The sequence below is a fragment of the Scyliorhinus canicula genome, chromosome 5, assembly GCF_902713615.1.
Source record: "Scyliorhinus canicula chromosome 5, sScyCan1.1, whole genome shotgun sequence".
NCBI classification, from domain to species: domain Eukaryota; kingdom Metazoa; phylum Chordata; class Chondrichthyes; order Carcharhiniformes; family Scyliorhinidae; genus Scyliorhinus; species Scyliorhinus canicula.
The window spans coordinates 218,228,393-218,256,312 of record NC_052150.1 but is presented as its reverse complement, the minus strand read 5'-3'; the positions used below and the strand labels follow the sequence as shown (position 1 = coordinate 218,256,312).

At 49.8% G+C, this 27,920-nt stretch overlaps 1 protein-coding gene across 1 annotated transcript; it reads right to left on the bottom strand.

The window, feature by feature from the left end:
- Positions 1 to 17: 17 nt before the first annotated feature.
- On the bottom strand, positions 18 to 27,920 carry klhl40b (kelch-like family member 40b). Its single transcript, XM_038798522.1, has 6 exons — positions 26,695 to 27,920; positions 24,455 to 24,615; positions 16,973 to 17,080; positions 10,198 to 10,383; positions 1,017 to 1,163; positions 18 to 355 (listed from the first exon to the last, which is right to left on the bottom strand). Exons 1-6 carry the CDS (start codon positions 27,826 to 27,828, stop codon positions 244 to 246), a joined length of 1,848 nt encoding a protein of 615 aa, XP_038654450.1. The 5' UTR covers positions 27,829 to 27,920; the 3' UTR covers positions 18 to 243.

Here is a 27,920-nt window from a genome sequence, read left to right as displayed (position 1 = left end):
AAAATTATCGGTATGAATTTCTCTGGAGAACAGTTTATTGAGAATAGTTTATTTAATAATATAACATCTGTATATTTGCATTGCTTATCTGAAAACGATTGGTTCTAAAACGTCTTGGCTAATTTTTTTTTTAGAAAAAGAGTACATTATTCCCATCATTCAATATTCAGATACAAATAACCTGTTTCAAAATAGCCCATTCCCTTTCCTTTCAAACCAACTCCTAAATTAGAAGCATTCGGCTTATAACTTATTCATTCGTAAAATATTTAGTCGCACAGGGAGGAAAGTTGCCGTTGCCGCATAGGGGATCTCTCTGAGAATGCCAATCCACTCCTCCTTCTCATCATCGTACCTGGAATCAAAACAGAATTATCTTACCATGTTGGTGCCAACGCTTTGCAAGTAGTGACCCAATTAGTCCCTTCCCTCTCCATTGCTGCTTCCCCATAGGTTCTACGACCTGGAGAGTCACTGGCGAATCTAATAACAAATTCATCGGAAACTCTTCACCCAGAGAGAGAGAAGTTGGAATGTGGAACTCGCTGTCGGAAGGAGCGGAGGTGAGCAGTATTGATACGTTCAAGGAGAAATATGAAGGAGAAATAGATAATGTTGATAGGGCTGAATGAAGAGGGGAGTGAGGAGGCTCATGTGGAGCACGGACAGCAATGAAGACCTGTTGGGTTAAATGGCCTGTATGTGCTGTGTGATCTCCCTTAACCCTGTGCACATTGTGGAGTGTCTGCACTGACTTGCCAGTGAAGTCGGGAAGGGTTGGAGCCTATATCTTTCCTCTGGCCCTCTCTTCGTTCTGCCGGAGAGTCAGACTCGCACTCAACGCTCATCATGTAGTCAGCTTCAAAAAGCTGAGAAACTCAGGCTTGGATGTAAGAGTGCCAAACAAAGGGAGTCGGGGAAGAGTATTCTGACCCTGTGGCTGGAGGGCAGGTCGAGGGGGGGGGGGGGGGGAGGGGGGGGGGTGTTTGGCAGGTTCAGCGGTGTTTTAAACTTACTTCCAAATGTCATTGATTTCAGTTGGGACAAAATCTCCAGCTTCAGTTTGCATCATAGCGAATCCACCAATGGCGTACAGGCATTTGGACAGGGTTACGAGGCTGAGTGAGCTACGCTCCTGAGGGAACTCCACCATCTCTTCCCACCTGCAGTGCGGAGAAAGGATCATAAGACCATAAGACATAGGAGCAGAATTAGGCCACTCAGCCCATCGAGTCTGCTCCGCCACTCAATCATGGCTGATATTTTTCTCATCCTCATTTTCCTGCCTTCTCCCCATAATCCCTGATCCCCTTATTAATCAAGAACCTATCTATCTCTGTCTCAAAGACACTCAGTGATTTGGCCTCCACAGCTTTCTGCGGCAAAGTGTTCCACAGATTCACCACCCTCTGGCTGAAGAAATTCCTCCTCATCTCTGTTTTAAAGGATCATCCCTTTAGTCTGAGATGGTGTCCTCTGGTTCTAGTTTTTCCTACAAATGGAAATATCCTCTCCACATCCACTCTATCCAGGCCTCGCAGTATCCTGTAAGTTTTAATAAGATTCCCCTCTCCTCCTTTTAAACTACAACGAGTACAGACCCAGAATCCTCAAACGTTCCTCATACGACAAGCTCTTCTGTGGTAGTATGGCTAGGGGTATTACGGTACCTTAGAGGTGAGCTGCCATTGGTGCAGAGGACTCGCTGCCCATTGGCCCGGGTAAGCCATGTGCCTCTCAGCCGATTGGCTGAGAGGTAGGTAGCTCCACCTACAAGGCGGGATATAAGAACCCGTGTCCCCCAGCAGTCAGCCATTCTTCTGTACCTCTGCTGCCGGGCACACATCTTGTGCATTAAAGCCTTTTGTTTGGATCACATCTTCGTCTCGTGTCCAATTGATGGTGCATCAATTTAATGCACAAGTTTTAAAAGATAGAGCTTCGTATCAAGCCGGAGTGCCTTCAACTCAGCCCACACGCAGCAAATGCAACAGCTGCATTTAAACATTGGCTGGCGTGTTTCAACAGTTATTGGAACACAGCCGAAAACCGCCCGACGAGGGAACAAAAACTACATATCCTCCACTCGTGCATGGGCACCGCTGTGTACACGCTCATAGAGGATACAACAGACTATGACGCAGACATGGACTTGCTTAAGGGACATTTCATCCGGCCGGTGAACCAGGTCTACGCACGGCACCTGCTGGCCATGAGACAGCAATTCTCCGGTGAGTCCTTAGATGAATTCTCCCAGACCCTCCTTGTTCTGGGGAGAAACTGCGTCTGTCCACAAGTTTCTGCGGCTGAGCACACCGAACTTTTGATTCGAGACGCTTTCGTGGCGGATATTCAATCTTCCCAGATCCGCCAGAGACTCTTGGAGAAGGAAACATTAAGCCTTGCCGAGACACGGGCCCTCGCCTCCTCTCTCGATATCGCCAACCGCAATGCCCGCGCGTACGCTCCCGACCGCGCGGCAGCCCCCTGGGCGGCATGGATCGCGACCCCCCTCACCTCCACAGACTCTGACCCCCCCCCCCCACCAGGCCTGCGCCGCAGGGCGCCCCGATAAACCCACGGGGCCCCGCTGCTACTTTTGCGGCCAGGCCAAGCACCCCCGCCAGCGCTGCCCGACCCGCACCGCAACCTGTAAAAGCTGCGGCAAAAAGGGTCATTATGCGGCCGTTTGCCAGTCCAAGGCGGTCGCTGCAGTCCCGAGCAGCAACTGCGGGTCCCCCCCCCCCGCGCTCCTCACGCGGCCCACGGACGTTGCTGTCCCCACCCCCCACCGCCGCGAGTGATCACCGAGCGCCACCATTTTGGGCCCCCGACGCCACGTGCAGTCCCCGAGCGCCGCCATTTTGGGCCCCCGACGCCACGTGCAGTCCCCGAGCGCCGCCATTTTGGGCCCCCGACTCCACGTGCAGCCGACGGGGCGCCGCCATCTTGGATCGGCACTGAGGACCCCGCAAGTGACCACTCGCTGCCGGATGACGACTCGGGGTTCCTGCCACGACTCGCCTCAGTAACGTTGGATCAGTCACGGCCCTGCACGCTGTCCACGGCGACCACGAAGATCTTCCTCAACGGTCACGAGACGAGCTGCCTGTTGGACTCCGGGAGCACGGAAAGTTTCATCCACCCCGCCACGGTAAGACGCTGCGCACTTCCCATTTATCCGGTGAAACAAAGAATCGCTCTGGTCTCCGGTTTGCACTCGGTCCAGATCACAGGGTGCTGCATAGTGGACCTCACGGTCCAGGGGAGGGTGTTTAAAAACTATAAGCTCTTCGTCCTTCCCCACCTCTGCGCGGCGGCGTTCCTGGAGCTAGATTGCCAGTGCAACCTCCAGAGTTTAACATTTAAATTCGGCGGCCCTATGCCCCCCTTACTGTCTGCAGCCTCGCGTCCCTCAAGGTCGATTCCCCCGTCCTTGTTTGCAAACCTCACCCCGGATTGCAAACCCGTCGCCACCAGGAGCAGACGGTACAGCGCCCAGGACCGGACCTTCATCAGGTCCGAAATCCAAAGGCTTCTGAAGGAAGGGGTTATCGAGGCCAGCAACAGCCCCTGGCCAGCACAAGTGCTGGTGGTTAAGACCGGGGAGAAAAATCGGATGGTCATAAACTACAGTCAGACCATCAACAGGTTTACGCAGCTGGACACGTACCCTCTCCCAAGTATCTCCAGTCCACCACGTTTCCCCTGTCGATTCCCCTTTACCACATCAAAGCAGACATTGCGAAGGCCACGATGCGCGCTATCGACGAGTCCCTCCCCTTTCAGGTAGAGAGCGACGCGTCTGACGTAGCTCTGGCAGCCACCCTCAATCATGCGGGCAGACCCGTGGCCTCCTTCTCCCAGACCCTCCACGCTTCCGAAATCCGCCATTCCTCAGTCGAGAAGGAAGCACAGGTCATAGTTGAAGCTGTGCGACATTGGAGGCACTATCTGGCCGGCAGGAGGTTTACCCTCATCACAGACCAACGGTCAGTAGCCTTCATGTTCGACAACGCACAGAGGGGCAAGATAAAGAACGATAAAATCTTGCAGTGGAGGATTGAGTTGTCCACGTACAACTACGACATCTTGTATCGTCCTGGGAAGCTAAACGAGCCACCCGATGCCCTATCCCGCAGCACCTGTGCCAACGCCTTCGAACCCTCCACATGGACCTATGCCACCCGGGGGTCACCCGTTTTTTACATTTCATAAAGACCCGCAATCTGCCCTACTCCATCGAGGAGGTCAGGACAGTGACCAGGGACTGCCACATCTGTGCCGAGTGCAAACCGCACTTCTACCGCCCCGAACAAGCGCATCTGATAAAGGCTTCCCGCCCCTTTGAACGTCTCAGCGTGGACTCCAAAGGTCCCCTCCCCTCCGACAACCGCACAACGTACTTCCTCAACGTGACTGACAAGTACTCCCGTATCCCTTTGGCCATCCCCTGCCCCGACATGACCACACTCACCATTATTAAAGCCCTGCATACCATCTTCTCCCTGTTCGGTTACCCCGCATACATTCATAGCGACCGGGGATCCTCCTTTATGAGTGACGAGCTGCGTCAATTCCTGTTCAGCAGGGGCATCGCCTCCAGCAGAACGACCAATTACAACCCCCGGGGTAACGGCCAGGTCGAGAGGGAGAACGGTACGGTCTGGAAGACCGTCCTGCTGGCCCTACGGTCCAGAAATCTCCCAGTCTCCCACTGGCAAGAGGTCCTCCTGGACGCCCTCCACTCAATCTGGTCACTCCTCTGTACCGCCACTAACCAAACGCCTCACGAACGCCTTCTTGCTTTTCCCAGAAAGTCTTCCTCAGGGACCCCGCTCCCGACCTGGCTGGCTACCCCCGGGCCCATCCTGCTCCGGGAGCACGTGTGGGTGCACAAGTCGGACCCGTTGGTCGAAAGAGTCCAGCTACTCCACGCGAATCCGCAGTACGCGTATGTGGAGTATCCCGACGGCCGACAGGACACGGTCTCCCTTCGGGACCTGGCACCCGCCGGATCTCGGCCACACCCCCCAGCACCAGCCCCCCCCCCCCCCCCGGCCGACACCCACTGCCCCCAGCAACGACACACTCACAGCTCAGCGGACAGGGACCCCCCTCTCCCGGCCTGGCCCCTGCTAGCTCCAACTAGTGGCACGGACACAGATACAAGATCGTCGCTCCCGGAGTCACGGACGACCACCGCTCCGACATCACCGGCACCGCTACGCAGGTCAAGCAGGACATCGAAGGCGGCCACTCGGCTGATTGAATCGATGTGACCTACGGGTGAACTTCTGGCTGTGGATGGACTCTTGTGATATTTTGGTTCTTTGACGATTCACCCAATTCCACCCCCCCCCCCCTCCCCCCTGCGATTATGCACACTGTACATAGTTATTGTTCTTTTCTCCTCTTGCATATTAGTTACGAGTCAGTGGGCAGCCTTCGATGCAATGGCACGGCCTAAACATCTCTAGTCATACTACCAGCCTCACGTACTAACGGGACACCACCCCCCCTCATGCCCGCTCTCCCCCCCCCCCCCCCCCCCCCCCCCCCCCCCCCCAAACCCGGCTTCCTTTTCAACGAGGGGTGATTAGGGGTATTACGGTACCTTAGAAGTTGGTTGCCATTGGTGCAGGGGACTCGCTGCCCATTGGCCCGGGTAAGTCATGTGCCTCTCAGCCGATTGGCTGAGAGGTAGGTAGCTCCGCCTACAAGGTGGGATATAAGAACCCGTGTTTCCCGGCAGTCGGCCATTCTTCTGCACGTCTGCTGCCAGGCACACATCTTGTGCATTAAAGCCTTTTGTTTGGATCGCATCTTCGCCTCGTGTCCAATTGATGGAGCATCATCTCCATTCCAGGGATCATTCTTGTGAATCTCCGCTGGACCGTTTCCAAGGCCAACACATCCTTCCTTAGATACGGGGCCCAAAACTGCTCACACCACTCCAAATGAGGTCTGACCAGAGCCTGATACAGCCTCAGAAGTACATCCCTGGTCTTGTATTCTAGGACCAGTCAAACAATACTGAGAAAATGCCACCTCCCCTCTTCCCAAATCAACTATAGTGCCAACAGCAGACTAAGAACTTTCTTGTGCCTGGATGCTCCACAGGAGCAGTGGGATTGATCAGAGGAACAGGTCCCCTTTTCCCCCTCCCCTCACCTTCACTGCAGCTCCTCCCCTTAGCCAGGCTGCATTAGGGACGATCCTGTGGTGCTAATCTGAGGACAGTTGGCCGAGTGTTCACAAAGACCACAAGCAGCTTTTATATTGAACAAAGCTAAATATTTATTTACACTACTTAATTGGATTCGGCGCTTACTCCTAGAAAATAAACAGTTGATAATAAACATACAATCTACACTCATCTACTAATAATACAATAACTATGATCTGCTCTCACTCACACTATCTTTCCTACAGTCTTTCTCCTGGTCTTCTCCTCAACCTCTCGCCCACAAGGATTAGCATCAATGTCTCATATAGTTCTGTATCTAGCTCCCTCCAGTGGTCGGTTTTGACGTAACTTTAACCCCTACAGTTCTATACATTTATCATAATGTCACAAGTCCTGCCTGGTTCTTTACAGCTGGAGTTGGGGAAATCATCACCGACAGCTTATTGGTATCAGTCTGTAGCCTCAGACTCAGAAGGTTGAGAGTTCAAGTCCCACTCCAGAGTCTTAAGACTGCAGTCCAGACTGATGGTGTCAGTGCAGTGAGGGAGCACTGGGTGTCAGTGTAGTGAGGGAGCACTGGGTGTCAGTGCAGTGTAGTGAGGGAGCACTGGGTGTCAGGGCAGTGAGGGAGCACTGGGTGTCAGTACAGTGAGGGAGCACTGGGTGTCAGTGCAGTGTAGTGAGGGAGCACTGGGTGTCAGTGTAGTGAGGGAGCACTGGGTGTCAGTACAGTGTAGTGAGGGAGCACTGGGTGTCAGTACAGTGTAGTGAGGGAGCACTGGGTGTCAGTGCAGTGTAGTGAGGGAGCACTGGGTGTCAGTGCAGTGTAGTGAGGGAGCACTGGGTGTCAGTGTAGTGAGGGAGCACTGGGTGTCAGTACAGTGTAGTGAGGGAGCACTGGGTGTCAGTACAGTGAGGGAGCACTGGGTGTCAGTGTAGTGAGGGAGCACTGGGTGTCAGTGTAGTGAGGGAGCACTGGGTGTCAGTACAGTGTAGTGAGGGAGCACTGGGTGTCAGTACAGTGTAGTGAGGGAGCACTGGGTGTCAGTACAGTGAGGGAGCACTGGGTGTCAGTGTAGTGAGGGAGCACTGGGTGTCAGTACAGTGTAGCGAGGGAGCACTGGGTGTCAGTGTAGTGAGGGAGCACTGGGTGTCAGTACAGTGAGGGAGCACTGGGTGTCAGTGTAGTGAGGGAGCACTGGGTGTCAGTACAGTGCAGTGAGGGAGCACTGGGTGTCAGTGTAGTGAGGGAGCACTGGGTGTCAGTACAGTGCAGTGAGGGAGCACTGGGTGTCAGTACAGTGAGGGAGCACTGGGTGTCAGTACAGTGAGGGAGCACTGGGTGTCAGTACAGTGTAGTGAGGGAGCACTGGGTGTCAGTACAGTGAGGGAGCACTGGGTGTCTGTGCAGTGTAGTGAGGGAGCACTGGGTGTCAGTATAGTGTAGTGAGGGAGCACTGGGTGTCAGTACAGTGAGGGAGCACTGGGTGTTAGTACAGTGTAGTGAGGGAGCACTGGGTGTCAGTGCAGTGAGGGAGCACTGGGTGTCAGTGTAGTGAGGGAGCACTGGGTGTCAGTGTAGTGAGGGGGCACTGGGTGTCAGTGTAGTGAGGGAGCACTGGGTGTCAGTACAGTGTAGTGAGGGAGCACTGGGTGTCAGTACAGTGTAGTGAGGGAGCACTGGGTGTCAGTACAGTGTAGTGAGGGAGCACTGGGTGTCAGTACAGTGTAGTGAGGGAGCACTGGGTGTCAGTACAGTGAGGGAGCACTGGGTGTCAGTACAGTGCAGTGAGGGAGCACTGGGTGTCAGTACAGTGTAGTGAGGGAGCACTGGGTGTCAGTACAGTGAGGGAGCACTGGGTGTCAGTACAGTGCAGTGAGGGAGCACTGGGTGTCAGTACAGTGAGGGAGCACTGGGTGTCAGTACAGTGAGGGAGCACTGGGTGTCAGTACAGTGTAGTGAGGGAGCACTGGGTGTCAGTACAGTGCAGTGAGGGAGCACTGGGTGTCAGTACAGTGTAGTGAGGGAGCACTGGGTGTCAGTACAGTGTAGTGAGGGAGCACTGGGTGTCAGTACAGTGTAGTGAGGGAGCACTGGGTGTCAGTGCAGTGTAGTGAGGGGGCACTGGGTGTCAGTGTAGTGAGGGAGCACTGGGTGTCAGTACAGTGAGGGAGCACTGGGTGTCAGTACAGTGTAGTGAGGGAGCACTGGGTGTCAGTACAGTGTAGTGAGGGAGCACTGGGTGTCAGTACAGTGAGGGAGCACTGGGTGTCAGTACAGTGTAGTGAGGGGGCACTGGGTGTCAGTACAGTGCAGTGAGGGAGCACTGGGTGTCAGTACAGTGTAGTGAGGGAGCACTGGGTGTCAGTGTAGTGAGGGAGCACTGGATGTCAGTGTAGTGAGGGAGCACTGGATGTCAGTGTAGTGAGGGAGCACTGGGTGTCAGTACAGTGAGGGAGCACTGGGTGTCAGTGCAGTGTAGTGAGGGAGCACTGGGTGTCAGTACAGTGTAGTGAGGGAGCACTGGGTGTCAGTACAGTGAGGGAGCACTGGGTGTCAGTACAGTGTAGTGAGGGAGCACTGGGTGTCAGTACAGTGAGGGAGCACTGGGTGTCAGTACAGTGAGGGAGCACTGGGTGTCAGTACAGTGTAGTGAGGGAGCACTGGGTGTCAGTGCAGTGTAGTGAGGGAGCACTGGGTGTCAGTACAGTGAGGGAGCACTGGGTGTCAGTACAGTGAGGGAGCACTGGGTGTCAGTACAGTGTAGTGAGGGAGCACTGGGTGTCAGTGCAGTGCAGTGAGGGAGCACTGGGTGTCAGTGTAGTGAGGGAGCACTGGGTGTCAGTACAGTGAGGGAGCACTGGGTGTCTGTGTAGTGAGGGAGCACTGGGTGTCAGTATAGTGTAGTGAGGGAGCACTGGGTGTCAGTACAGTGAGGGAGCACTGGGTGTCAGTGCAGTGCAGTGAGGGAGCACTGGGTGTCAGTGTAGTGAGGGAGCACTGGGTGTCATTACAGTGAGGGAGCACTGGGTGTCTGTGTAGTGAGGGAGCACTGGGTGTCAGTACAGTGTAGTGAGGGAGCACTGGGTGTCAGTACAGTGAGGGAGCACTGGGTGTCAGTACAGTGTAGTGAGGGAGCACTGGGTGTCAGTACAGTGAGGGAGCACTGGGTGTCAGTACAGTGCAGTGAGGGAGCACTGGGTGTCAGTGCAGTGTAGTGAGGGAGCACTGGGTGTCTGTGCAGTGTAGTGAGGGAGCACTGGGTGTCAGTGTAGTGAGGGAGCACTGGGTGTCAGTGTAGTGAGGGAGCACTGGGTGTCAGTACAGTGAGGGAGCACTGGGTGTCAGTACAGTGTAGTGAGGGAGCACTGGGTGTCAGTACAGTGAGGGAGCACTGGGTGTCAGTACAGTGCAGTGAGGGAGCACTGGGTGTCAGTACAGTGAGGGAGCACTGGGTGTCAGTGTAGTGAGGGAGCACTGGGTGTCAGTACAGTGTAGTGAGGGAACACTGCGTGTCAGTGCTGGAAAATGGGATTAGAATACTTAGTTCGTTGCTTTTGACTGGCGCAAATGTGATGGGCAGAAGGGCCTTTTCTGTGCTGCAAACCTCCATGACTATGACCATCCAGGACAAAGCAGTCCAGTTACAGCACTGCCTCCACCACCGACAGCGGCAGCCGTGTGGACTATCGACAAGATGCACGGCAGGAACTCAGCAAGGGCTCCTCACACAGCACCTGCCAAACCCATAACCTCTACCATCTAGCAGGACAAGGGCAGCAGATACTTGGGAATACCACCACCCGGAGGTTCCCCTCCAAGTCACTCCCCATCCTGGTGATATTCCTCCTGGGTTGCTCGCAATAGTGGCCAAGAGATGAGTTTTGGAATTCCCTCCAGTCCCCACTCCTGGTGAACATCGAACAGATTGGGCTTGGCTTGGAATTCCAATTGGGATGAAAGTTGGCTGATCTGGGGTGCAGGTGCTAAGATTCCGGAAACTTACTTGTTTGTAGTTATGTCATACACCTCGATGCTTCCAGTCAGCCCGCTGTCTGTGACCCCTGTCGCCACCCAGATTTTGTCCCTGTGGACGATTGCTCCAAACAAAGAGCGGGCGGTCTTCATCGGAGCCAGCTCCTTCCATTCGAACCTCTGGGGGTTATATACGCACATTTTGTTCAAGCACTTCCTGAAAGCAATGGGTGGAAAGTCAGTGAAACCTCTGGATGACCCCCGAGATGGAGCAGCCTCAACAGCAGAGAAGCAGCTCCTGTACGCTGGTGTCAGAGTGGTTTAGTTGGCGACGCGTTTCCCTCTGAGTGGGGAGGTCATGGTTCAAATCCCAACCCAGAGGCTTGAGTACAAAATATAGGCTGGCAGTAGAGTATCTCTGCCTTAATTACCCTCACAAAGCTGGTGGCGAGCTTAGTAACGTGTGGCTTTCACGGTCAGCCCAGGGGTCAGTTCAGTGTCTGGAGTCGCATGTAGGCCAGACCGGGTAAGAACGGCAGATTTCCTTCCCTGAACAACATCAGTGAACCAGAATTGGGAGGGGGGGTGGTTAAAGCAACAATCCCGTGAAGCCATGTCCAGCAATACCCATACTAGATTTGATTTAAATTTTATCTCTCCAGCTACCCCAGTGACGTTTGAACTTGTGTCGTCGCATCATCAGCAAGGACTCTGGATTACTAGTCCGGTAACATAACCATCATGCTACCATACCTCTTGAAATGAGACAGGATTGATTCATGATCTCATAGTTAGGGATCCTCTCGGAAGGAGCGATCACAATATGGTGGAATTTAAAATACAGATGGAGGGTGAGAAGGTAAAATCAAATACTAGTGTTTAAACAAAGGAGATTACAATGGGATGAGAGAAGACCTAGCTAAGGTAGACTGGGAGCAAAGACTTCATGGTGAAACAGTTGAGGAACAGTGGAGAACCTTCCAAGCGATTTTTCACAGTGCTCAGCAAAGGTTTATACCAACAAAAAGGGAGGACGGCAGAAAGAGGGAAAATCGACCGTGGATACCTAAGGAAATAAGGGAGAGTATCAAATTGAAGGAAAAAGCATATAAAGTGGCAAAGATTGGTGGGAGACTAGAGGACTGGGAAATCTTTAGGGGGCAACAGAAAGCTACTAAAAAAGCTATAAAGAAGAGTAAGATAGAGTATGAGAGTAAACTTGCTCAGAATATAAAAGCAGACAGTAAAAGTTTTTACAAATATATAAAACAAAAAAGAGTGGCTAAGGTAAATATTGGTCCTTTAGCGGATGAGAAGGGAGTTTTAATAATGGGAGATGAGGAAATGGCTGAGGAACTGAACAGGTTTTTTGGGTCGGTCTTCACAGTGGAAGACACAAATAACATGCCAGCGACTGATAGAAATGAGGCTATGACAGGTGATGACCTTGAGAGGATTGTTATCACTAAGGAGGTAGTGATGGGCAAGCTAATGGGGCTAAATGTAGACAAGTCTCCTGGCCCTGATGGAATGCATCCCAGAGTGCTAAAAGAGATGGCTAGGGAAATTGCAGATGCACTAATGATGATTTACCAAAATTCACTAGACTCTGGGGTGGTCCCGGTGGATTGGAAATTAGCAAACGTGACACCACTGTTTAAAAAAGGAGGTAGGCAGAGAGCAGGAAATTATAGGCCAGCGAGCTTAACGTCAGTAGTAGGGAAGATGCTGGAATCTATCATCAAGGAAGAAATAGCGAGGCATCTGGATAGAAATTGTCCCATTGGGCAGACGCAGCATGGGTTCATAAAGGGCAGGTCGTGCCTAACTAATTTAGTGGAATTTTTTGAGGATATTACCAGTGCAGTAGATAACGGGGAGCCAATGGACATGGTATATCTGGATTTCCAGAAAGCCTTTGACAAGGTGCCACACAAAAGGTTGCTGCATAAGATAAAGATGCATGGCATTAAGGGTAAAGTAGTAGCATGGATAGAGGATTGGTTAATTAATAGAAAGCAAAGAGTGAGGATTAATGGGTGTTTCTCTGGTTGGCAATCGGTAGCTAGTGGTGTCCCTCAGGGATCCGTGTTGGGCCCACAATTGTTCACAATCTACATAGATGATTTGGAGTTGGGGACCAAGGGCAATGTGTCCAAGTTTGCAGATGACACTACGATGAGTGGTAAAGCAAAAAGTGCAGAGGATACTGGAAGTCTGCAGAGGGATTTGGATAGGTTAAGTGAATGAGCTAGAGTCTGGCAGATGGAATACAATGTTGACAAATGTGAGGTTATCCATTTTGGTAGGAATAACAGCAAACGGGATTATTATTTAAAATATTAAATATTAAAGCATGCCGCTGTGCAGAGAGACCTGGGTGTGCTAGTGCATGAGTCACAGAAAGTTGGTTTACAGGTGCAACAGGTGATTAAGAAGGCAAATGGAATTTTGTCCTTCATTGCTAGAGGGATGGAGTTTAAGACTAGGGAGGCTATGTTGGAATTGTATAAGGTGTTAATGAGGCCACACCTGGAGTATTGTGTTCAGTTTTGGTCTCCTTACCTGAGAAAGGACGTACTGGCGCTGGAGGGTGTGCAGAGGAGATTCACTAGGTTAATCCCCGAGCTGAAGGGGTTGGATTATGCGGAGAGGTTGAGTAGACTGGGACTGTACTTGTTGGAATTTAGAAGGATGAGGGGGGATCTTATAGAAACATTTAAAATTATGAAGGGAATAGATAGGACAGATGCGGGCAGGTTGTTTCCACTGGCGGGTGAAAGCAGAACTAGGGGACATAGCCTCAAAATAAGGGGAAGTAGATTTAGGGCTGAGTTAAGGAGGAACTTCTTCACCCAAAGGGTTGTGAATCTATGGAATTCCTTGCCCAGTGAAGCAGTTGAGGCTCCTTCATTAAATGTTTTTAAGATAAAGATAGTTTTTTAAAGAATAAAGGGATTTAGGGTTATGGTGTTCGGGCCGGAAAGTGGGGCTGAGTCCACAAAAGATCAGCCATGATCTCATTTAATTGGGGAGCAGGCTCGAGGGGCCAGATGACCTACTCCTGCTCCTAGTTCTTATCTTCTTATGAAAGAATGCTGCCCTGTCAGAGGAGCTGTCGTTTGGATGAAAGCCAGATTCGCCCTCCATGCGTTTCTTTTAAGTGCGTGCAAAGATCCCATCACTTCAAAGAAGAATCGGGGCATTCTCCGCTGTACCCTGACTAATATCTACCCCTTGGCCAACACCTAAACATCTGAGCACAAACGATCGCATTGATGTTTGTAAGGGTTTTGTGGTGATTTTCCCTTTCAGGGCAGCACAGCAGAGTAAGGGTCATCTGACCCGTGTGACCAATCAGGGCTCAGAGTGGGGAATCACCCCGGGGGGGAGGAGTTCTCCTAGGGCAGAGAAATTTTAAAATTAGCTGCAAACAATGCTGCTGCCATTGAAGCCATGATGTGGAGATGCCGGCGTTGGACTAGGGTGAGCACAATCAGAAGTTTTACCACACCAGGTTAAAGTCCAACAGGTTTGTTTCAAACACGAGCTTCGGAGCACTGCTCCTCCCTCAGGTGAATGAAGAGGTATGTCACGCTGCTATTGAGGATCTCTGTAAATGAATCCCTTTGTCCTCACTAATGACGTCTATGAACATAGAACATAGAACAGTACAGCACAGAACAGGCCCTTCGGCCCTCGATGTTGTGCCGAGCAATGATCACCCTACTTAAACCCACGTAACCCGTATACCCGTAACCCAACAATCCCCCCATTAACCTTACACTACGGGCAATTTAGCATGGCCAATCCACCTAACCCGCACATCTTTAGACTGGTGACATCATTACAAGCTTGCGGTGTGCAAATTGGCTGCTGCATTTCATACAATAGTGATGATACTTTAAAAGTACTCCATTGGTTGTGTAGTGTTTTGGAATAATCTGAGATGTCTTTTTTGTCTTCCATATGTCTTGGTATGTCTTCCATATCAACATGTCTTTTTTTCCCCTCGTGCCCATCTTGTCCAATCTTAATTCCCACACCTTTTCACTATTCCTCTCTTTCGAGCAACTTGGAAAATTTGTGACTTCTTTGAAATCTGGGGTTTTAATTTGTCATGAGAATGTTGCTTTAAGAAATGTTTGGCTGCCCATATTACTGCAGTGATGTCAGAGAGTGGGTGGAGCTGGGCTGTTTGTCAGCTTTTTTACTTTCGTTTTAGGCTGTTGGCTGCAGGGTGGTGTTTTAGTTTTGTTTTCAGTGTTGGAGCTGAAGCCAGACTAGGCAGGTGTGCTGCTGATCTCTCTGCCATCAAAAGACTATCTCTTGATCATTTGGTGAATTCAGAATTATAAATGTTCTCAGTAGTTAATGTAAACCTTCTGTTAAAAGGTGTTTCTTTTGTCTTCTGGATGTTGTTTGAAAAATGAAAATTGCTTATTGTCACGAGTAGGCTTCAATGAAGTTACTGTGAAAAGCCCCTAGTCCCCACATTCCGGCGCCTGTCCGGGAATTGAACCGTGCTGCTGGCCTGCTTGAAAAGCCAGCAATTTAGCCGAGTGAGCTAAACCAGCTGGGAAATTATTAAAGATTACTTAGTGTTGTATTCTTTGGGGGTTGTATTTGAATTAATGGTTGCTAAGATGTTCACTGTATGTTTTTAAAAGGTTACCTTGAGTTCATAGAATAAACATTGTTTTGCTTTAAAAAATACTTTTCCATTTCTGCTGTACCACACCTGTAGAGTGGGCCGTGTGCTCCCCATACCACAATCTATTAACAGTTATGGGTCAGGTGAACTCCATGCTACACTTTGGGGTTCTCTAAACCCTGGCCCATAACAAATTGTACTAGAGTTGGCCACTCAATTGCCACACCACCAGCTTGGATAGGAGTTAGGTGAATACGATGGTCGGATTTAGAGGTTTCTTACTGCATTTGTCCCAGTTTGAAAACAGTCGATTACTCTTGGCCAAACCTCACCAAGGAATTCAGTCGGTAGATTTTGTATTCAGTAGGGGAATTCAGCTAGAAGAACACCGGGCAAGGCCCTGGAGTAGTGGTATTACCACTGGATTGGTAACTTACAGGCCTAGGGCAATGCTCTGGTAGACCTGGGTTCGAATCCCATGTCAGATGGTGGAATTTGGATTAAATTTTTTTTTAAATCTGAAGTTAAAAGTTTAAAGATTGTCATCAAATCCCCATCTACAAAGAACAAAGAAAAGTACAGCACAGGAACAGGCCCTCTAAGCCTGCGCCGACCATGCTGCTCGTCTAAACTCAAACCTGCTACACTTCTGGGGTCCGTATCCCTCTATTCCCATCCTATTCATATATTTGTCAAGATGCCCCTTAAATGTCACTATTGTCCCTCCTTCCAACACCTCCTCCGGCAGCGAGTTCCAGGCACCCACTACCCTCTGTATTAAAAAAAAGTACCTCGTACATCTCCTCTAAACCTTGCCCCTCGCACCTTAAACCTATGCCCCTAGTAATTGACCCCTCTACCCTGGGAAAAAGTCTCTGACTATCCACTCTGTCTATGCTCCTCATAATTTTGTAGACCTCTATCAGGTCGCCCCTCAACCTCCGTTGTTCCAGTGAGAACAAACCGACTTTATTCAACCTCTCTGGCTCGCTCTAGATCCATGGGAGTGTGGGTGACTCTTAGCTGCCCTCAGCTGAACATCGATAGGAATGCCACTTCCCATGAATGACGAAAAGCAAATTCAGAAGGAGTTTCTTTCGCCAGGGAATGGTGAGGACGTGGAGCAGAATCAGGAGGTGATTGAAGCAAATACATTTAAAGGGGAAGCTTGCAAATACCAGCATGCACTGGTTGGATTGCATGGCCTGTTCCTGTACTGAATAACCATGGGAAATAACTGGTGGCTTTAACAAGAGAGTTGTCCACCTCCAACCCTCCCTGTGTACAGAATGTCAGACCTTCTGTGTCGGTATTGAGCCAGCTGTCGTCAGCTGCTGGGGAACTGTGGCCTGAGAGAGATGCCTAAACACTGCCCCATACCACATGTCCAGGAGCTGCCCTTATCACTCAACCCAACCCTTCCGACAGTGGAAGGAATCTGATCCTAAGACCTTCAATATGGAGTTTCGATGACATGTACAAAACTCCTTCATAGCTTCCTTGTATGTGACTATACAGTAAATGACAGACTGTGACAGCTTCGAAACCAGTCGGTAAAAACAAAGATATTCCATTTTATGAGAGAACCTCAGAAATAGTAACGGCGTGGTCCCAAAATAGGTGTCTCAAAAGCGTGGAGAGATCACAGAAAGTAAAAGAACTGAGGCAACCAGGGGGCCCATAGTTTAGAAGCCTGGAGGACGAATGAATGGGCTTGGGGGGAGGGAAGGTGCACTGTGGATTTCTAGATGTGGAAATGCCAGTGTTGGACTGGGGTCAGCACAGTAAGAAGTCTTCCAACACCAGGTTAAAGTCCAACAGGTTTGTTTGGAATCACAGGCTTTCGGAGCACTGCTCCTTCCCCAGGTGAGTCACTCACCTGAGGAAGGAGCAGTGCTTCGAAAGCTAGTGGTTCCAAACAAACCTGTTGGACTTTAACCTGGTGTTGGAAGACTTCTTACTATGGATTTCAGCACAGTGATTTCCTTCTAATGATGGAAGTCAAGGACCAAGTGAAATCCATCACAAGCCAATTCAGGAGCTCGTCACATAGATTCGTTAAGGGTGGAATTGGATTTAACCAGATCTCAGATCATCCTTCGAATTGATTCACGTTACTTGAAAACAATATTTAAAGAAGGGACGTACTTACTTCGCTATTCCTTTGCCTCCTATTACATACACCTTTTCATTGTGAGACACCACCGAATGGCCGTACACTTCATACGGAAGTGGATCCGATTCTCCCCATTTAAACGTGCTGGAAATAGAAGGAGGTCGTTTTGAAAAACAGATATGGTGGAACATAAGAACCAGGAGCAGGAGTAGTCAATTCAGCCCTTCCAGCCTGCTCCGCCATTCAATACGATCATGCCTGACCTCCTCTCGGCCCCAACTCCACTTTCCCGCCCATTCTCCATAACCCTTCAACCCATTACTAATTAAAAATCTGTCTATCTCCTCCATGAATTTACTCAGAGTCCCAGCATCCAAAACTCACACAAACATGCTGCTCTGGGGCAAGGGTCAGTATTTATCGGGGGTCTCTCCGAATCTGAGGATGTAGCAAGTAGGGTGGATAAAGCAGAACCACCAGATGTTGTCATGGGAGTGAACCTTTAAGAACGGGTTTTGTCTTATCACATGGCTTCAGTGATGTCAGTTTGTGGGCGGAGCTGAGCTGTGGCTGTGAGGTTTGCATTTCACCTTCACTTTTAGTTTTGACTGCTTTGGGCCACAGACAAAGGAAATAAGTGTTTTGGCCTTTCTCTCTCTATTTTCATTTAAATATCAGTTCCAGTAAAAACCCATTGATTATAACTCCCTGCTATGGTAACTTAAAAGATGTAGTTTGTTTTCCAGGAGGGTTTAAACCTGCTGGTGAGACGGGGTCGGAATCTCAGGGAAAGCCAGTCTTCAAGTGTGAATACAGAGTGCTGGGCCACACCCTTGGAAAGGAGTTTTTGGTTTATGGGATTTTGTTTTTGAATTGGAACAGTTAAGGAGGGAATTCATTAAGTGTTGTACATAGATTACATAAGCTGTGGGGTGTCTTTATTTTTGCAATTGATAAAATTTCTTGCTGTGTGTTTACCTATACATGTTCTTAGAATACAGCTTATTTTGATTAAAGTGCCTGGGAAGACTGTTGAATCACGCTTGAAGGGAAGACCCTTGCGCTCATCCTAGCCGAATTTAACATAAAGGTTGCAGGTCAGGTGGACTTTGGAGTTTCCAAGCCCTGGCCCACAACAATGTAGCATATTTAGATTTTCAAGATCCATTCAATCAGGTGCATTTAAAAGGTTGCTACGCAAGATATGGGGGTAATGGGAGGATTGACTGTAACTTACAGGAAACTGAGTCGGCGAACTGTAACTGGTGGAGTGCCACAGGAATTGGGCCTCAACTATTTACATTCGATTTTAATGACCTGGATGAAGGGGCAGAGTGCACCGTAGCCAAATTTGCAGATGGGTGCCAAAGCAAATTTTGAGGAGGGTGCAAAGAACAAAGAACAAAGGAAATTACAGCACAGGAACAGGCCCTTCGGCCCTACCAGCCTACACCGATCCAGATCCTTTATCTAAACCTGTCGCCTATTTTCCAAGGATCTACTTCCCTCTGTTCTCCACCCGTTCATATATCTGTCCAGATGCACCTTAAATGATGCTATCGTGCCCGCCTCTACCACCTCCGCTGGCAAAGCGTTCCAGGCACCCACCACCCTCTGCGTAAAAAACTTTCCACGCACATCTCCCTTAAACTTTCCCCCTCTCACCTTGAAATCGTGACCCCTTGTAATTGACACCCCCACTCTTGGAAAAAGCTTGTTGCTATCCACCCTGTTCATACCTCTCATAATTTTGTAGACCTCAATCAGGTCCCCCCTCAACCTCCGTCTTTCCAACTAAAACAATCCTAATCTACTCAACCTTTCTTCATAGCTAGCACCCTCCATACCAGGTAACATCCTGGTGAACCTCCTCTGCACCTTCTCTAAAGCATCCACATCCTTCTGGTAATGTGGCGACCAGAACTGCATGCAGTATTCCAAATGTGGCCTAACCAAAGTCCTATACAACTGTAACATGACCTGCCTACTCTTGTACTCAATACCCCATCCGATGAAGGCAAGCATGCTGTATGTCTTCTTGACCACTCTATCGACCTGCGTTGCCACCTTCAGGGTACAATGGACCTGAACTCCCAGATCTCTCTGTACATCAATTTTCCACAGGACTCTTCCATTGACCGTATAGACCGCTCTTGAATTAGATCTTCCAAAATGCATCACCTCGCATTTGCCTGGATTGAACTCCATCTGCCATTTCTCTGCCTAACTCTCCAATCTATCTATATTTTGCTGTATTCTCTGACAGTCCTCCTCGCTATTTGCAACTCCACCAATCTTAGTATCATCTGCAAACTTGCTAATCAGACCACCTATACCTTCGTCCAGATCGTTTATGTATATCACAAACAACAGTGGTCCGAGCACGGATCCCTGTGGAACACCACTAGTCACCCTTCTCCATTTTGAGACATTCCCTTCCACCACTACTCTCTGTCTCCTGTTGCCCAGCCAGTTCTTTATCCATCTAGCTAGTACACCCTGAACCCCATACGACTTGACTTTTTCCATCAACCTGCCATGGGAAACTTTATCAAACGCCTGATTGAAGTCCATGTATATGACATCTACAGCCCTTCCCTCATCAATTAACTTTGGCACTTCCTCAAAGAATTCTATTAGGTTTGTAAGACATGACCTTCCCCACACAAAACCATGCTGCCTATCACTGATAAGTCTATTTTCTTCCAAATGTGAATAGATCCTATCCCTCAGTATCTTCTCCAACAGTTTGCCTACCACTGACGTCAAGCTCACAGGTCTATAATTCCCTGGATTATCCCTGCTACCCTTCTTAAACAAAGGGACAACATTAGCAATTCTCCAGTCCTCCGGGACCTCACCCGTGCTCAAGGATGCTGCAAAGATATCTGTTAAGAGTTTGCAATGGGAAATAGGTCGGAGTGGTAAGTGGGTAGAAATTTGACAGATCGAGTGTAATGTGGGAAAATGTCAAAGTTGTTCACTGCGGCAGGAAGAATAGGGAAGCAAAGCATTATTAAAACGGAGAGAGATTGAAGCTTTCTGTGGTACAGAGGGACCTGGGCCTCTTTGAACATGTGTCACAAAATGTTAGCAATGAGTAATGAGGATGTTGGCCTTTATTGCAAGGGGAATGGAATATAAAAGTCGGGGAAGTCTCCTTACAACTGTACAGGGCATTGGTGAGATTGGTCCTGGAGTACTGCGGATAGTTCTGGCCACCTTAGAGTAGAACCATAGAATCACGATAGTGCAAAAGGAGGCCATTTGGCCCATCGAGTCCACACCGCCCCTTTGAAAGAACAACCCACCAAAACCCACACACCTGCCATATCCCCCGCCTAACCTCCACGTCTTTGGACACTGAGGGGCAATTTAGCATGGCCAATCCACCTAACCCACACATCTTTGGACTTTCTTTGGACCTTACTTAAAGAGGGAGATACGTGCATTGGAAGCACTTCAAGAAGGTTCATTGCGTGGATTCCTGGGATGAAATTGGTTCTCTTACAAGGAAAGGTTGAGAAGGTTGTACCGATAGTTTAGAAGGATAAGAGGTGATTTTATTGCAACAGAAGATTCTAAAGGTTACTGACAGGGTAAATGCTGAAAGGATGTTTCACCTTGTGGGGGAATCTAGAACTAGGGAACACAGTTTCAAAATTAGGCGTCTCCCATTCTTTCTTTGTCTTCTTTAAAAGGGGTTGCTGAGAGATTTAAAGGGAGTCTCCGGGAGTGTGACAATATTCACAGGGAGTCTCCGGGAGTGTGGCAGTATTTACAGGAAGTCTCCGGGAGTGTGGCAGTATTCACAGGGAGTCTCCGGGAGTGTGGCAGTATTTACAGGGAGTCTCCGGGAATGTGGCAGTATTTACAGGGAGTCTCCGGGAGTGTGACAATATTCACAGGGAGTCTCCAGGAGTGTAGCAGTATTTACAGGGAGTCTCCGGGAGTGTGGCAATATTTACAGGGAGTCTCCGGGAGTGTAGCAGTATTCACAGGGAGTCTCCGGGAGTGTGGCAATATTCACAGGGAGTCTCCGGGAGTGTGGCAGTATTTACAGGGAGTCTCCGGGAGTGTGGCAGTATTCACAGGGAGTCTCCGGGAGTGTGGCAATATTTACAGGGAGTCTCCGGGAGTGTGGCAGTATTCACAGGGAGTCTCCGGGAGTGTGGCAATATTTACAGGGAGTCTCCGGGAGTGTGGCAGTATTTACAGGGTGTCTCCGGGAGTGTGGCAGTATTCACAGGGAGTCTCCGGGAGTGTGGCAGTATTTACAGGGAGTCTCCGGGAGTGTGGCAATATTCACAGGGAGTCTCCGGGAGTGTGGCAGTATTTACAGGGAGTCTCCGGGAGTGTGGCAGTATTTACAGGGAGTCTCCGGGAGTGTGGCAATATTTACAGGGAGTCTCCGGGAGTGTGGCAATATTTACAGGGAGTCTCCGGGAGTGTGGCAGTATTTACAGGGAGTCTCCGGGAGTGTGGCAGTATTTACAGGGAGTCTCCGGGAGTGTGGCAGTATTTACAGGGAGTCTCCGGGAGTGTGGCAATATTTACAGGGAGTCTCCGGGAGTGTGGCAATATTTACAGGGACTCACCAGGAATGTGTTCAACAGGCCTGGGGTATTTTAGTATCTGTTTTTCTGTGTTTGGTAGCTGTGTCGTTTTTCACAGTATCACAGAATTGTTACGGTGCAGAAGGAGGCCATTCGGTCCATCAAGTCTATTCCACTTTCCAAAGGATCATCATGACTTAGTGCCATTCCTCCTGCCTTTTCCCCATATCCCTGCACATTGTTTCTGTTCATATAATCATCTAATGCCCTCTGGAATGCCTCGATTGAAGCTGCTTCCACCACATCTCCAGGCCGTACATTACAGACCCCAACCACTCGCTGTGTGAAAAAGATTGTTCCCACATCACATTTGCTTCCTTTGCAAATCACCTTCAATCCGTGCCCTCTCGTTTTTGATCCTTTTTCAAGTGGGAACCTTTCCGCCATCTACTCTGTCCAGCTCACAATTTATGAGCATCTCTATCAAATCTCCTCTCTGTCTTCTCCTCTCCTCTCCAAGGAGAACAGTCCTAACCTCCGGAATCTACCCTCCTAACTGAAGTTTCTCACCGCTGGGAACTGCTCTTTATAAATCAGCACATTTCACTCAATGAAGGAGATTACATCTCCTTTTCCTGTTACATTTAATGTTTCCTCAGATACCTAAAAGGAAACTTTTGCAACGGTTTTCATGCCTTAAAAAACTTTGTAAAGTTAGCAGGTAGCATATTTTCTCTCAAATAGAGAACCTTGAGCTTTGTTTAAAGTTTTGTCAGCGATCAGATTGAAGTAACAGGTGGGGGCACTTCTGATGCTCAACAAAGCCCCTTGGGAATGGAGCAATGATTAGATACATTTTTAAAGTTCCCCTCATAACCTCAGGATGCCGCAGAAGTAAGTGGTCTTTGCTGTTTAATGGAAAAGACTGTTTATACATGCACACGCGCACACACACACCTAGAGACACATACAGTTCCACACGCACACTCATAGACACACATACAGTTACACATACACACATATACAGACACATACAGTTCCTCACACACACACTTGGCGGCACGGTAGCACAGTGGTTAGCATTGTTGCTTCACAGCTCCAGGGTCCCAGGTTCGATTTCCCCGCTGGGTCACTGTCTGTGCGGAATCTGCACGTTCTCCCCGTGTCTGTGTGGGTTTCCTCCGGGTGCTCCGGTTTCCTCCCACAGTCCAAAGATGTGCAGGTTAGGTGGACTGGCCATGTTAAATTGCCCTTAGGTGGGGTTACGGGGATAGGGTGGAGGTTCGGGGATAGGGTGGAGGTGTGGGGATAGGGTGGAGGTGTGGGCTTAGGTAGGGTGCTCTTTCCAAAAGCCGGTGCAGACTTGATGGGCCGAATGGCCTTCTGCACTGTAAATTCTATGATTCTATGACACACAATTCCACACGTACAGTAATATAGACACACACACATACAGACACACAACAGTTCCACATACAGACACACAACAGTTCCACATACAGACACACACATCAACATACAGACACACATACAGACACACACACACTCATACAGACGCACACAACTCCACACACACAGTTCCACATGCGGACACACACACAACACATGCATATGGACAAACACAGTTCCACACGCACACTTATACTGACACACACATACACACACACTCCCACGTGCATGGTCTCACACAAACATACAGACACAGGGGTGGCACGGTAGCACAGTAGTTAGCACTGTTGCTCCTCAGTGCCAGGGTCCCAGGTTCGATTCCCAACTTGGGTCACTGTCTGTGTGGAGTCTGCACGTTCTCCCCGTGTCTGCATGGGTTTCATCCGGGTGCTCCGGTTTCCTCCCAGAAGTCTCGAAAGACGTGCTGTTAGGTGAATTGGACAATCTGAATTCTCCCTCAGTGTACCCGAACAGGCGCCGGAATGTGGCGACTAGGGGCTTTTCACAGTAACTTAATTGCAGTGTTAAAGTAAACCTACTTGTGACAATAATAAAGATTATTATTATTATATACACACACACACAAACAGTCCCACACGCAGCAATGAATTAATTGGATAGATCATCTGTGTTTTCTTTAATGGATGTTGGTTAAGGGATAAATGTTGGGTGATTATCCATGGCCGCACCATCGGCCGCACCATCACCAATCAGAATCAATTACACAACCAATCAGACACCCTTTTCTCCAAATAAATAGTTGCGATTGTTTGAAATTTGGTACTCTTGTGTTCGACCTGATGAGTGCTAGATGTAAAGCTTTGACAACATGTGTCTCTATTCAGCAATATTCAGATGTAGCACTCCCCCCTGTACTGTACGGGAGTGTCAGCCTGGATTATGCATTCAGGTCCAAACCTGCTGATTTCATTTCATTTCATTTTCATTTCATTTCATTTCATTTACAGATGAATGTGCAAACCATTGAGCCACGGCTGTCGCATGTATGACAGATATATCGCTGTGACTCACTGAGAATTGATTCCAGTACGGGAACCACGTCTATTATTTTACTCAGAGTGAAACCCTAGAACCATAGTAGTTTTCCTACAGTACAAAAGGAGGCCATTCGGCCCATTGAGTCTGCACTGACACTCTGAAAGAGCACCCTACATGGGTCTACGTGCCCGCCCTAGCCCCATAATCCCCACCTAACCTGCACATCCCTGGGCACTGAGGGGGAATTGATCATGGCCAATCCACCTAACCCACACATCTTTGGACTGTGGGAGGAAACCGGAGCACCCGGAGTAAACCCACGCTGACACGGCGTGAATGCGCAGACAATCACCCGAGGCACGAATTGAACCCGGGTCCATGGTGCCGTGAGGTAGCAGTGCTAACCACTGTGCCACCCTGCCGCCCACTGGCTGTACTTTAGCCAAATGCTCAGGATATTCTGCCTGATGCAGACTCCATTCCCTTGGTTTATACCCCGTTGATTGAAACCTACTGTCGATCGTAGCACATCACAGTGTCCAGCGTCTTCTCCCCTTCATTCACTTCCTTCCCTCCGATGACATAGATGGCGTTTTCAGCTTCACCCAGGCCAAAGAGACAGCGTGGAGATGGCAATGGTGGCATTCCTAGCCAGTCACAATCCAGATGATCGAACTGCCCACAGGTCAAGATACAACATTAGTAAGGAAGAGTAAATTTGCGGTCACATAGCTCAGCATCGGGCACTCACAAACCTCCCGTCCCATCAGTTACCACTGAAACACTTTCATTTTTCAGCAACCAACCCACAGAATGAAAGGGATTTCCTTACGGAGGGAGTTCAGAGATTACGGAGTGTGCTAACACAGGGAGTGGTTGAGGTGGGAACTGTCAATGCCGCTGCGATATAGCCACCAGAAACTCCAGGTTCACAGCGCCGGCCTCACTTTCCGACGTAAGATTAGGCCCCGACGTAAAACTAACCTCCTCACTGATGCACTATCAATTACCACAAAGTAGTGGAATAATCGAGGCTTTATTGAGCAAAGATGTGCTTCCTGTAGCTGCCAGCAGAATGGCTACAGCACCAGCGAGCACACACATTTATACTCCACCTACTGGGTGGAGCCAGCAGGCAGGGATTTACCCATGTACCTCTATTATACGTGTCTTACCGTAATATATGTAATACTGCTAGTGGTGACTACCACACTCACCCACCATCCCTCCCCTGCCCACCCCTTTCCCTTCCTCCCCCAGACCCCTCTGACACTCCATCTCCCTAACTCCCACCCTCCACCTCCTCCATACTCCTCCCCCCCCCCCCCCCCCCCCCCCCAGCCTCTCCCCGTCCGACAGATATTCTCTTTATTTTTCAGTTCTCTCACTCCACATCCTCACGTCTCAGGCTGATAATACTTCGGCCACTTAACTATTTCCTGTTTTCCGCTTCACAGATTGTTCAATTGCTTCTTTTTCAGAGTCGTAGAGTTTTACAGCACACGAAATCGTGCCTGTGCCAGCTACCAGGCACCAATCTATTCAAATCCCAGTTTCCAGCAGTTTGTCCACATCCTTGTCTGCTTTGACATTTCAAGTACTCATCGAAATGTGTCTTAAATGTTAAGAGGGTTCCCGCCTCTCCTGTGTAGTTATATATTTAAATATAAATGTGACTTCAATTTTAGCCTGTGTCTCTAAGAGATCTGCAGCAATTGACAAAATACATCCACTATTTACCCCAATGACTGTGAGGTTTCTCTCAGAGCAGGTTTATATCTGGAAGTTCTGATGTGTAAGAATCAAAGCATCCAGCAGCAATTTGCATTCTATGTAGAGTGGATTGGACAAATGGGACACACGGTGCAGAGTTAGGGGGGTTTAAATTTCACCTCAGCCAGCCCGCAAGGCAAGCTAAGGAAGTGAGTAGAAATTGGGTAGCCAGTGACCCCCCTCCCCAGCTCAAAGGCACTGAGGCCAGTTGGAACGGTCCCCTCAGTGCCAGCTGGGAATTAAACCTGGGATCTTCCCTGTCAGAGGGAGCACTTACCCACTGAACAATGTTGCTATTGCTCACTAGCGATTTTGCCCCCCCCCCCCCCCCCCCCCCCATCGAGGTGCAGGCTTAGAATGATGCTTCAGAATGAGAGGAGTTTAATTAGAGGAGGGGGCGGCACAGTGGTTAGCACTGCTGCCTCACGGCACCAGAGACCCGGGTTCAATTCCTTGGGTGACTGTGTGAAATCCTCGTGTCTGCGTGGGTTTCCTCTGGGTGCTCCGGTTTCATCAGTGTGCAGGTTAGGTGGATTGGTCATGATAAAATTGTCCCTTAGTGTCCAGGGATGTGCAGGTTAGGTAGGGTGATGGGGCATCGGGGATAGGGTGGTGGATTGGCATAAGTGGGGGTGCGCTTTGAGAGGGTCAGTGCAGACACGATGGGCCGAATGGCCTCATTCACCACTGTAGGGCTTCTATGGTTGTCCAGCACAGAAAGAGGCCATTCAGCCCTGCTGGTCGTTGCCAGTGTTTATACTCCGCACAGGCCTCCTTCACCCCTATCCAATCTAACCCTCACTTCTATTCCTCACTCCCCACCTCATTCAGCTTCCTCTGCAATACATATATATTCGGGTTCAATTCTAAATATAATTGTTCAAAAAACTCCTCCCCTCTCTCCTGCACTTTAAACATTGGATAATTCAGGGACATAGAAGGAAATGAAGTCAGCCCAAGGCACAACTCCTCTTCACTCACCTGTAAGAAGTAGGAGTGCAGCGGATTCTCCTTATCGCCCTCGTTGTAGTAAAGGCCACCTGCTACGAAGATCTGGTTCTGCTTGGTCACGATGCTGGTGTGGTTTTTGGGAATCTTACTGGAGATGGAGGCAAAGTAGCATTCGTTGTTGGTGGGGTCATAGGCCACGGTGGCCTCATCATTAATCATGAAGATCAGATCTTTCACAAACATACCAAACCGTAGGTTTTCATTCAAGATGCCAGGTACCAGCTCTTCCTCTGCCTCCTTGGCCTCACCACCGACCGCGTCTTCTCCGCTTTTGGTTTTCACGGCGACTGCCTTCTCCTTCTTGGTCTTGGCGAAGGGCCCTTTGCCCTCCTGGGCGTCCTTCACCAACTGAATCTTCTTGAGGAGCTCCGGGCTGGACTTGACCGTCGGGTTCCCCTCGACGTGCTCCTTCAGGTACTCCTTGGGCATCAGGAGGAAGCGTATGCAGTCGAACAGCTCCGGCAAGGCCTTGAGGTGGCTCTCCTCATGAGCCGCCCAACTCATCACCGCCTCAAAGACCGCCTCTTCCTTCTCCACGTTGAGCGAGTCGCTGGCCACGATGGCGATGATCTCACTGGGGGACAACTGGAGAAAATCTTGGTCCTTGCTGATCAGGTTGAAGTGGTCGCAGACAAAGTCCCTGGCCCCCACGGCCAGCCGGGGGCAGTCCAACATCAGACCCAGCCTGAAAATAGCCAGGCAGTTGCTGAGGCCCAGGCGTTTCTGCAGGTAGGAGATGCAGACGGTGAAGATGGAGGGGATCTGGAACATGTTGGCCGCCGTGAAGATATCCTGCACGTTGTTGTCATTCAGCTGCACCTCCGAGCTGTAGATGTAACGAAGAAGGACCTCCACCATCTCGGGCTCCACGTCCTCCAGGGTGATTTCCCGCTTCTTGCTCTCCTCGAGGTCGGAGAGGAACATGGCGCGGAAGTAGGGACTGCAGGCCGCCAGCACCAACCTGTGGCATGGAAACTCCTTGCCCTTCACCTTGAGGATGCAGTCCACAAACTTGTTGTTCTCCAGCAGGTCCCGGAGCCCCTCCTGCAGCAGAGTCTGCTGGTAGATGCGAGGTTCCTCTGCCGGGTCGATGGGAATCGCCATGACTGATAGTGAATCTCTGTGAGAGACCAGGCTGATCTGAAGCAGTTCCCAGCCGGCGAGAGCTCCAATTGATTGCTGCCCCAGCTGTCCCG